Consider the following 11,714-nt stretch of genomic DNA (forward strand, 5'->3'; position numbering starts at 1 on the left):
GTTCAAGTCTTTACTTTGGTGATGCACACAGAGCAAAAAAAAACAACCCAAATATGGCTGCACCATTATGATCTTTTCATTAACTTACCACACAGGAACATTGTGACTCACTGGGAACCGTTCTTTAAAAACATCAGTTCAGTGTTCAGCAGCAATCCAAAAGGCAAAAAAAAGTGTTAAGAATTATAAGGAAAGGAATTGTAATCAAAACAGTATGATCTTTTATATATTTGTGGTGTGTCCATACCTTGAATGCTGTGTGTGGTTTTGGTCCATATAATTTAAAAAGGAGATTGAGGCCCTAGAAAAGGTATAGAGAAAGGCAACAAGGATGATTAGGGATACCATATGAGGAGGAACTAAATAGTGCTAGGACTGTTCAAATAGACAAGTTTGTAGAGAGGTGTTTGAGGGAGGACATGATAGCGTTTTACAAAATAATGAATGATGCAGAAAAAGTAGGGATTTATTACTTACGATATCTCCCAGTACTAGAACTAAGAAACACCAAATGAAACTATTTGGTTGAAGGTCTAAAACTAACACAAGGAAGTTCTTTTTCATATAGCGTGTAATTAACTTGTGCAACTCCTTGCCACAAGACACTGTGGAGGCTGATAATTTAACCCAGCTTAAAAGGGGATTGGAGAAATTCCAGGTGGAAAGTTCTGTCAGTAGGTCCCAGACATGGTAGGTAGGACACAGCCACTTAGTCAGAGTTTCCTGAACCTCTGAACACTCAAAGCTGCACTGAAAGAGAAGCACAAAGTCGAAAAGTCTGGACATACTCTGTTCACCCTCCCTCTTAGCATCCATTCTGCGTGAGGCAGGTTGCTGGACAAGATGGACTGACCTATGACCTGACCCAATAAATAGCCAATATTACTTTCTTAGCCATATAAGTGTGAGCAACCATGTTTCAACAGGAAAAATCCTATAGCCTTTATTTGGTCTTTAGTCATCCTTGCTCAAGCAAACTCTTTGTGAAGCCTGTGGGAGCTTTGCCTGAGAGAGACATTCAGGATCCAAAATTCCTCTGAGGAAGCGGGATCCCGCAACATACATCAGTGTCATTGGCACCTCATGGCACTCAGCACTTGAGAGGATCAGTCCCTTTGCATTTGCACCACTAGGAGCCTCTTTGTTATAAGCTGGGGGGGCAGGTATCACTTTGGGGGTGTCTCACTATAAGGACATACAGCTCTTTGGAACAATGCTGCTGGTTTCATGCTTGGCCTGTGGGCTGGCAATAGGGCTGGCAACAGTTAACAACCTTTTTGATCTTCCAGTTCCAGTTATACCTGGAGATAGGCATTACCAGATGCTGTATATTCCTATCTGCATGAGATTCCCTATTATCTCCCTTAAGGGAGAACCTGCAGGTTCTTGAAGGTCTCTTTGGCAATGGGGAGAGACCACAGAAGGGGAATCAGACTGCATGGCTTTGCCATGCAGTCTGACAGACAGCCACTTGCTGAGGGAGGATGGACTACTAAGGACAGCAGGCCTGAACCCTGGGGAGAGTGCCTGACTGAGCAAATGAAGGAGGAGATTCAGCTCTGCGCTATACTGATGCAAACCCAGTATGACTCTGATTCCTCTGTAAATTCATTATGGAGTGACTTTGTGTTGGTACTGCTGGAACTGAGATCAGCATCTGGCCCAGAAAGGATGACTAGCTTCTGTCCTTGAGTAGCCTTTTCTAGGAGGAGTTGACATAGTTTTCACCTATGAAAATCAATTTTCTTCTCTGTCCTCCTTTAATCTTGGGTCTCCCTGCAAAGTGGTATTAAGGTCAGCACTGCAGGTTTCCATGTGTTTTGTCATTCAGGGTATGTCTGCACTGCACAGTCAGCTGAAGCTCTTATCTGGGTTTTAGCCTTAGCCACACTATTATCCACATAGAAAGCCTCTGACATGGGTTTGGAGTTGTTTGTATAGCTGGGGGTGTGGATTAGAAATCCAGTTCTGGTTTAAGTGGGGCTAGCAGGTAAAAAGGATGCTGGCAAAAATCAGATGCATGCTCTCAGTCATCCACTGTCTTTCCCACAATTGCCCTGAAAGATAGAGAAGATTTTACATAAGTAATGTCAATAGCTGGGAAAGAATCCTAGACCATGCAGAAACAGGGAGGAGGAGAGCTTCAATTCAAGCAAATAGCAGTCTTTGCAAAGAGGATTATCAACAGGGTTCTGCTGAAGACTTGGGGCCTACGTGCAGCCTGGGTGTCCATGGCATTGAGGGCATCCATTCTGCCAGGGGAAATGATTAGCTGACTGGCATCCCAGAGCACAAGGTAATGAAATGGGGTCCAGGAGAAGCTCTGGACCCTGAACAAAGAGGTTTTCCCAGATAAGGGCAGGGGTCCCTGATGATGTGAGTGAACCCCAGTCCCTGGGGGCTTCCAGGCATTTTCTAGGTCAATTTATGTCTTCCTCCACTTGTTTGCAGATGAGTCAATGACAGGATCCTCATTGCTGGTTGAGACCATGGCTTACATCCTCCTAGCTCACCTATCCCAACCAGAGGTGACAGCCAGTGACATCACAAAATTCTCCCCAATTCTGCATCAGCTCAACCAAAGGTGCAACTCCTTTGGGGGGTTTTATTCCACTCAGGTAACAACACCGCTCCCTCTGAATGTGTAGGGGAAAGGAAGAGAGACACTGAGCAACTGGAGAGTTGCTGGGGAGTTATCCCTTACAGACAAATTTCTCTAGGGAGGGATATATAACTCCTGCTGGTGATTGAAGATGGGAGTGAGTCTCTTAGTGTGCAAACAGACATTGCCCTTGTGCCATCCCTGCCCTTTGGCATGCTCCAATTGCCCAAAAATGTTTATGCAACCAAACCCAGTCACAGCTTGTGATGCCTTATAGGCAAGGATCTTTGTTCTCTCATTGTGCAACCCAGAAATTCCCCTGCAGGGGATTCCCAGAGGGTGCCTTTTATACTGCTGTGCCTTGAAACCATGGGGTTTGCCCTGCATGCAGGGGATTTCTGCAGGGGGGCTTCTGGGGCATGTATTTATGCTGCCATGCCAGACCCTGAAGAGGGATGCCTGGGGCATGTGTCTGCAAGCAGGGGAACGTCCATGCTGAGGTTTTGCACAGGCATGCCCTGTGTCAGGATATGAAACAATGAAACATGTGCCTCAGGTTGAGGCACAGCACCCAGGGCTGTTACCCTGTACAATTGGGCACCTGAAGTCCCAGGAGTGGCAAGGCTCGCACCCTGTGGGACAACAGGACACATCCAAGAACAGCTGATGTTGCAACAAAAATAATGTCTGTTTGTAGCCTTAGGGAACTCGTGGTGATTTATGATATAAACCTGTACCCACAGCCAGGAGTGCAAGTTTTAGCAGTATCAAGATGTGGTATGGGTCAAGGCTGCAGTCCTGATACTTATGTCCTAGGCAGTGCAGACCCTGCCTGCTTGTGAACCTTGTTACTGGTGCCACAAGGGGCATGGGCCCCTCCAGGCTCTCCAACTTATGGGGAAATGCTGAAGCTGGGAGCCCACATCCCAGAGACCTGTTGCTCCAAAGCAAAGAGGTGGTGCACATACACAATGAGCTGACTTTGCCTCTTTCTCCAGGACACAGTTGTTGGCCTCCAAGCTCTGATTAAATATGCAGGCCTGACTTACCGTGAGGCAGGGAACACAAAGGTGATGGTGAGATCCAAAGAGGCCCTCCTGCTGGAGTTTCATGTGGATGGGAAGAACCAGCTGGTGCTACAGCAGGCACCTCTCCTTGGCATCCCAGGGGTGTACACAGTGCAGGTGGCTGGGAGTGGCTGTGTGTATGTGCAGGTAAGTGAGGGCCACCAGGGATATGGTCCCATGGAGTCCAAAGGCATTTTGCCAGTGACTTCTGTGGGAGCACGATTTTCTCCCAAGCCTGGTGCGAACTATAATTAATTTACTCCATAAACCATGGGAGGCTCTAGCCTACCCACATGACATGGCTTAGAATGGGCTGAGTGTATCTACAGAAGAGGATTTTCCTTTCAAGAGCATGTGCCAGCTCTGCTGGCTTAACCACAATGGTCATGCTGCAGTCATGCCTTCTGGGAGAACTTGAGCAGCAATTTTATTAATAGGGTCTATGATTTTAAGGCCCAAAAGGCCATTAGGGTGGGCCAGATAGAATGGGCTAACAGGCTGCATTCAGCCCACAGGCTGTGTTTTGCCCACCCCTGATCTTAGAAGCATCTAGAGCAGGGGCTCTTAACCTTTTTTGTGCCATGGACCCCTTTGGCAGTCTGGTGAAGCCTATGGACCCCTTCTCAGAATAATGTTTTTAAATGCATAAAATAAAATACATAGGATTACAAAGGAAACCAATCATATTGAAATACAGTTATCAAAATACATTCATTTTGCCTACATTCGTAATTGAAGGAAATGCTAAATTTCAGTTAAAGGTTAGTGAAAATAAAGATGTAATTTTTTTCCCATCCAAGTTCACAGCCCCCTGAAATCTATCCACAGACCCCTTGGGGGTCCGTGGACCCCAGGTTAAGAACCCCTGATCTAGAGACTATCTGAAGACTGTGCCACTCCCTGGCTCATTAACTAATTCAGCCCAAAGCACCAGGCACAAAGGAGGAACCATAAGGTCTAAGTCATCCCTGGTGAAGTTGCATTGAAGCCAAAGGACTTGCAATAGGGAGGAGTTTGAGCCCACATGAAAACCATATGACAGAAAGACAAGGACACGACCACAAATGGAATCAGCCATTAAGACAGTTACAAACTGGGTAAAGCTGAGGTCAGCCACGTATGACCCATGGGCTGGATTTGGCTTACAGAGCCCCTAGATGTAGCCCACAGAGCCCAAAGGCTTTGCCCATGCTCAAGTCCACATTGGCACCTGCACCAGAACTAAGCAGTGAGGAGGTGTGCCAGAACCAGGCAACTTCCAGCTACAGCCTTGCTGCCACTGCTTTTTCCCTCCATACCCTAACCTCCCCTCGGCTGCATGATGGGCACAGCTTCCAGCCAGTGATGAGTTGTGCCAGGGCCAGGAAGATAGACACTGCGTCCATGTTGCTGCCACTTCTTCCTCTTCCTTATGCCCCTTCTCTCTAGCTTCTCAGCTGTAGTGCAGAAGTAGCTGCAGTGTGGACACAGCTTCCACCTGCCCAGCCCTGGCACAGCTCCCACCAGCTGGAAGCTGCACCCACACCCCAGCCAGGAAGTGAGAGGCTGGGGGAAATGGTGCAGGTGCAGTTCCCAGTTGTGTGGGAGCAGAGAAAATCTCCCACTGCTGATACACTGCAGAAACCACCCAGCCTACGTCAGACTGGAGCTAATTTGTTCCAGCCTGTGTCTTGAAAAGGTTACCAGCTGCCAGGTTAGACGGATGTGGTGTAGCTGGGGCCTTTGTTTATGCAGGGAACCCCCACAAGATTATATAGACATATTCCCCCCACCTTCTCCCCCAGCAGACAACTCTGAGCTACAATGTCCCAGCCCATAAGAGTGAGGCAGTCTTTGTCCTGCATGTGGAGACAGCACCGGTGGAGGGCAACGATGCTGCTAGGAAGCACTTTGACCACCAAGTGGCAGTCAGGTATGGGACCAATTCTTCTCTCTGTACCAGAGCCAGTGACCACTGACATGGTCCCGCTGAACAGCTGCACAGTGGAGTTCCCTGACTGCAGGGACCAGGAGGGAGCAACAGGCCTTTTCCTATCCCCCATCTGCCCATGCTCCCAGGCCAAGGAAGCCTGTGGAATAGGTCCAGAACAGGGAGTGAGGGGACAGCTAAAGGGACCAGGGGGAAGGTTTCCATTTAGAAGATAAGCTTGTAACAAGCTCCAGGATCTCAAATGAGTGCCCCAGTGATCTCTCTTGGGGTGTGGACCAACATCATATTTGAAGCCCTTCACATGCCTCTGAAGCAGTTTCCAGATAGATGAACATGCCCTTTGAAATGCTCCAAAAACATGTGAAGTGCTGCAGAAATGAACCTGTTGGAATGAGGTACTATTTAGAAGTACTTCAAAATGAAGAGCACCCTGTTATGCATGGACATGCTATGGAGGGTGACAGAGGGCCCCTGGGTGTTCTGGCTTCCCAGTCCTCTGCTCTTCCCCCTCCCCACAGTGGTTGGAAACTGGGGGAGACCCAGTCAGGGAGCACTGTCCTGTGCACTCTGCCTCCATTGTCCTGAAGTGCCTCTGAAACTGGAGCTGGGATTCCTCAAAACTGGGAGACCAGAGACCCCGCACAGAACTGGAGGAAACTGCACTCCCACACTAAAACCAGGATTTCTGCTCTCTGGGGGCTTCCTGCCCTTTCTCCCTTTGGGCTGAGGGGATGTTGAGTTTTGCATATCAGTGTGGGAGCCAGCAAACATTTGCTACAGCTCCCCCCATAGCAAATTTACCACATTCACTCATGGGTTGCAAGAAGTATCCTCTGCTTGCTTAGAGTGCTGAGGTGGGTGCCATGCCCACTGCTTTTTCTCTTCCTCTAGCTACACTGGGGACCGTGGGAGCAGCAACATGGCCCTGATAGAAGTGAAGATGCTGTCAGGCTTCATCCCTGTGAAGAGCTTGGTGAAAGCAGTAAACAGCTCCCCTCCCACCTGCCCTTCCCTGGCTGTAAGGGACTCCATATTTTAGGTGTGGTTCAGTTAGAGACCCCCACAAACCCACCAGCACTTCCTTGCAAAGAGAATCCCATTCCATGAAACTCCAAGTGCTGTGAAGATATACACTAAGGGTGTTTACACACATGCTCTGGGAGTGGGATGGGAGGAAGGGCTCTAATTAGAGTGACTCTGAGAGCTGCTGTAATTAAAGCACCCAGAGCATCTTGTGTGTCAATGTCCCCACACTGAAAAATGGTGGTTGGTGGTTGCTCATTGAACAAGCTTTAGTTAAAGCACTCCTGCTGCCATTTTTCAGCATGGGGATGCTGATACATGAGACACTGGAGTCTGCTGGTGTGTGGTAATTACTTGCTGCTCGTGTACAGGCACCCTGAGACTCCGCAGAACTCAGCCAGTGGAAATGTTCTGAGTTATTGCAGAAGGCAGCACTTGGTCTCCAGGCTGCCCCTGCAACACGCTGTCTGATACCAGGCAAGGCTATGCCACTTGGCATCCCAGAATTTCAAGGAGCTATGAAACCACACAGTTGGGCCTAGTGCTGTATTGCAAAGTAGTGCTGAGATGGGGGGAGTTGCCTGAGAGCTTTTACAACAAATAGTGACATAGTATACGGCATCACTGAACCTTAAGCAGTTATCAGGGACGTGTCTGCACCCTCTCTGTGCCATGCTCAGGAGCACCAATGTGAAATACTCCCTGTTTGCTCACTCCCACTGTGGACATGCCCCCTCTCAGACATGCAACAACTTACCTGCCTGGTAGCAAGTAGGAGAGTATGCCCGGTGCTGCTATCAGTCCGTCTGTCTCAGGCCTGCTTATTGGTATGCCCTCAGGGCTGCTCAAGGGGCCAGATTCTACTCCACCTATTAGGCACGCAAGTGGATAGGCCTCTAAAAGTAATTCTATTGCATCCTTCCTGAGTCCCTGAAAGACATGTTACTACAAGTGGAGTCCCACGTGCTCCTGTCCTGGGTTCACTGCTGCTTTTAAGGATAAGTTGGAAAAACACTTGTCTAGGCTGGTTTAGATAGGGATTGTCATGCCTCAAGCAAGGGGATGGACCAGATGACTGTCTGAAGTCCCTTCCAGCCCTACTTTCTATGACTCTAGGTCAGTCTCTGCTGCTCCTGTGCAAACCTCAGAGAGGTCCCTGCCTCACAGCCCAAGTGTTCCCAATCCTGTTGTTCTCAAGGAGGTCCCACCTAACTGTCATGTTGTACAATACCTGCCCTACATGAGATGGAGTCAGTCCTCCTAATAGAGCAAGGGGGTCTGGATGGAAAGACATAGGAGGCTAGGTGAGGCTCTGAGGCTACTCTGTGCCCCTAGTCAAGCCTGACTGTGATTTCACTTATTGCACTTTTACCCTGACTAACACTTTCCACACCCAAACCACTCTCACATGTGGGAGATCACAATCCTGCCAATGAGCTGATTCTAAATAGTGTGCATGTCTCCTGTTTTCTGGCAGTTGAAAAAAATACCCATAGTGAAGAGGACTGAGGTTGACCCAGAGAAGGTCACCATCTACTTGGAGGAGGTAAGTGCAGTGCAAGGCTCCATCTGACCATGGAAGGGCAAGGGTATGTGCATGGATAGGTCTAGAATTTTGGAAAGGGGGGTGCAGATGGTGAGATGCATCATCACAAATAAAACAACACATCTTTTTCTCTATTTAAAAATAAACTAGAAGTTTTATGTTAGGGGTCTACGGCTGTACTTTTCAGTTTTAAATTGAAGCAAAATAAATATAACTTCACTGGAATGAGTTGAAGACAATATGCAGGCTGTGAAATAGCAGCTCACAGATAGCAGAATTTCAGAACAAAGGGTAGCTTGATTGATGGAACGTCAAGATTATTAAAAAGAGGAGAGGGTCATTAACACCCAGGGAATGAACAGTTTAGAAGGGATCAGGTAGATTATAATTATCCATGAAGTCAGTTGACTCCCCCACTGTTGCCTGAATAGTAAAATTGCTGCCACTCCCAGGCAGTTGGTTTTAAACTTAGGGTGGACCAGGAATCAAACTGCACCAATACATCTCCCCCTGACCCCCCTCAATCCACCCCTGGTCTACTTACAGAAAGAAGAAGTCCAAGGGTTGGGGAAGGAAGCTAGGGTTGAAGAAGAGAAAGAAGGGTGCTAGGGGGACCTGAGACCACAGTAAAAAAAGAATTCCCCAGTTGGGAGATAAAGCTGGAAGTAGGGTGAACTGGAGAGGGAGCATCCTTCCTTCCTGTTCCCTTCCATCTTTCTCCACAGCTGGATAAGACTCTGCAAAACTTCACTGTCTCAGTGGAACAAGAGATTGAAGTGCAACATCTGAAACCGGCAACAGTGCATGTCTATGACTACTACCAGCCAGGTGAGACTTTGTTGACAGAGGGGAAAAGTCACCATCATTCCCTTTCCTCTCCCACAGACAGCTCTGCTGGTGCCCCTCTCTGGTCTGGCAGGCGCCATGGTTATCCTAGTCCTGGACTCCCCACACAACTTCGCCAGTGCCTTTCACTCCTGTCCTGTGGCCCTTTACTATCCCAGCCTTGGGTTCCCTACATACAGCCACGGGGGTTTATCTTGCACAGTACTTTTCTAGACCTGGGCCTCTCAAGAGTGGAGGCTGCCTGTCACTACTGTGGCTTTGTGGTGTGGGTGTTACGTCATTGCATTTTGACTCTCCTAGCTCTGATCCCTAGTCCCCTGGCAATATACTGGTATCTCCAGCCCCTGTGGTCTTCTGGAAATGTTTACGCTTTTGTTTCATGAGGTTGAAAATTGTGTTTTACTCTGAGTCCTACACTTAAGGGGACCCTTCCCTACTGCCAATCCTGACTGATCAGGGGGAAGAACTTCATGATATGGAGTCACTCTAGCATCCACTGGCTGCTCTTTTTTCCCAGTGGAGGCTAGGGACATGCCTGGTTTCCACCTTAAAGTATAAAGAGAATATGGCAAGGAGGCAAGGTCCCCATGGATTCTTGTGCTGAAGGGAAGGGATCTTAGGGCTCTGTAATTACTTTCCTAATCTACCTCTCACCGCAAACTTTCCTCTCTCTTGCAGGTGATCATGCCACTGCAGAATACAATGCCCCCTGCAGCTCAGGTATGTAAGGCTGTGCCCTTGAGGAGGCAGAACTCAAGTAGTTAGTGCAGGGGGGTAGAAGTCGGGACAGATTTGTACTATTCCTTCGTCTGCCAAGGACAAATCAATTCACCTCTTTGCACCTGGGTTTACCTAAACAAGCCGGGCCCTGGAGGGGAGAAGCTTTGTATGTAACCACACCACATCCTGTAACTATATAATCCTCTCTGATCCTCAGGCTGGGTAAGAAACAGTGTCAGTGAGGCTAACTGTTCTGTTTCCAAGCTCCCTGAGACCTGGACCAGATCGTGCTAACGTATTTGACCTGATGTCTAAGTAACATATTTGAATGTGTTAAAGATAAAAAACTCAAGAACAGGCTTCCATCACATCTGTGTAATCTTCACACTCGGCCAAAGGTGCATGGGGGTGGACCCGGTGACACAGATGTGAACAAAGTGACTTGGATCTCTTTCCCTGAGCCATGTTCACCCTTTAGATTTCTTAGTGGAAGTTCATTAAGCTTTTTGTGTCTTGTTCTTTCTACAGAGATCAAGAAAGAGGATTGCTACTAGAGCTTCTTAGCTGTAGACCCTGAATTCACAGTGCAAATGTGGAAGAACATCACAACTACTGTGGCTTTTCTGTCAAGCACCACTCATTTCTGGTTCCTTTAGCTTTCACTCCTTCCTTCAACCCATGTCTGTCTCTTCTGTGGAAAACCCAGGTAGACCTGAAGATACCTGACAGGTCAGGGGCCTAGGAGAGGGATGGAAAGGCCACTAGATTTCAGACCCAGGTGGAATTCAGTGGCTGAAGCAGCAAGAGAAAAATAGAAGGAAAAAGAAAGGGAGAAACATGGTCCCCCTGAGATGCCTTGGGAGTGCTATGGTCTCTTCCTTGCCTTGGTTTTGTTCTTTGACTAGGATTTCTTTAAGAATCAAGGAAAGGCCTTCAGCTTTGCAGAGCTCAGATTTGGGTCCCAGCTACCTCAGAACAAAGCGGAGGTTGAGCTCCAGGCTTTGGTTTCCATTCTTACTTGATGAAAAATAAAACAACTATACTGGATTAGAGGCTGGTGTCTCATGCATTTCTGGTAAAGGCTGCCTCCCCACATCACCTCGGTATGGTAGCATTCCACCTTCCTCAGGTCAATCCTGTCCCAGCTTCATGTTTTAAGATATAGCACTAATGAATGCTTCTGCTTTGGCTGCCTTGGGCAGAGATGGATTTACTTTTTCCCCCTGAATAGTTTGAGCCAGGGCAACACCAGATCAAGGTTCCTGCACACCCAGGCACTCACATACACATTAGACTCACCACTAGTATTTTTCACCTGTCTGTGGAACAAAAGCCTCTGGACCAGCAGGAGAGTTCAATGTCTATTGTCTTTTCTATCCTTTACCTCCAGAATGAGGGCAGTAACACGAGGGCAGACAGTCTGATGTGTGTTCTAGTGATAATTTACCCCATTAGGAAATGAGTTGAGCCGGTGAGCTAATTACTGATGGGACACCGAAAAGTAAGCAGAGTGAAGTCACAGTCAGCTGCTATTGACCTGGGTTGGAGACAGACTGCTGCTTGTGGGAAGAACTATGAGATAAAGTATGAACTATGAGGAGGGGGCTAGAAAAGGTGCCCTAAATATAGCCTTTCTCACTTCATCTGAGTGGAAAACTGTATCCAGTGAGATCACTCCATCTATGTCATAGTTTCATAGTTGGTAGGGTTGGAAGGGACCTGAGCAGGTCATCAAGTGTGAACCCCTGCCATGGGTAGGAAAGGATGCTGGGGTCAAACGATCCCGGCTAGGTGATTGTCTAGCCTCCTTCTGAAGATCCCCAGGGTAGGAGTGAGCACCACTTCCCTAGGAAGTTGGTTCTAGCGCCTAGCCACCCTGACTGTGAAATAGTGCCTTCGGATGTCTAGTCTGAATCTTCTCATAGTCAACTTATGGCCGTTATTCCTTGTAACTCCTGGTAATGCTCGGGGGAACAGGGA

At 48.0% G+C, this 11,714-nt stretch overlaps 1 protein-coding gene across 1 annotated transcript in view; it reads left to right on the top strand.

Moving 5' to 3' along the window:
* LOC109296452 (alpha-2-macroglobulin-like protein 1) overlaps positions 1-10,081 on the top strand; it is an 18,799-nt gene extending 8,718 nt beyond the window's left edge. Inside the window, exons 8-15 of the mRNA XM_019515863.1 lie at positions 2,452-2,618; positions 3,601-3,816; positions 5,457-5,581; positions 6,491-6,581; positions 8,100-8,168; positions 8,894-8,996; positions 9,693-9,734; positions 9,952-10,081. Coding sequence (XP_019371408.1) covers positions 2,452-2,618; positions 3,601-3,816; positions 5,457-5,581; positions 6,491-6,581; positions 8,100-8,168; positions 8,894-8,996; positions 9,693-9,734; positions 9,952-10,028 — 890 coding nt within the window. The 3' untranslated portion in view covers positions 10,029-10,081. The remainder of the gene's footprint in view (positions 1-2,451; positions 2,619-3,600; positions 3,817-5,456; positions 5,582-6,490; positions 6,582-8,099; positions 8,169-8,893; positions 8,997-9,692; positions 9,735-9,951) is intronic.
* The last annotated feature ends 1,633 nt before the right edge of the window (positions 10,082-11,714 follow it).

This window comes from Gavialis gangeticus, unplaced genomic scaffold (assembly GCF_001723915.1).
Source record: "Gavialis gangeticus isolate Ggan-Ray unplaced genomic scaffold, GavGan_comp1, whole genome shotgun sequence".
Classification (NCBI taxonomy): domain Eukaryota; kingdom Metazoa; phylum Chordata; order Crocodylia; family Gavialidae; genus Gavialis; species Gavialis gangeticus.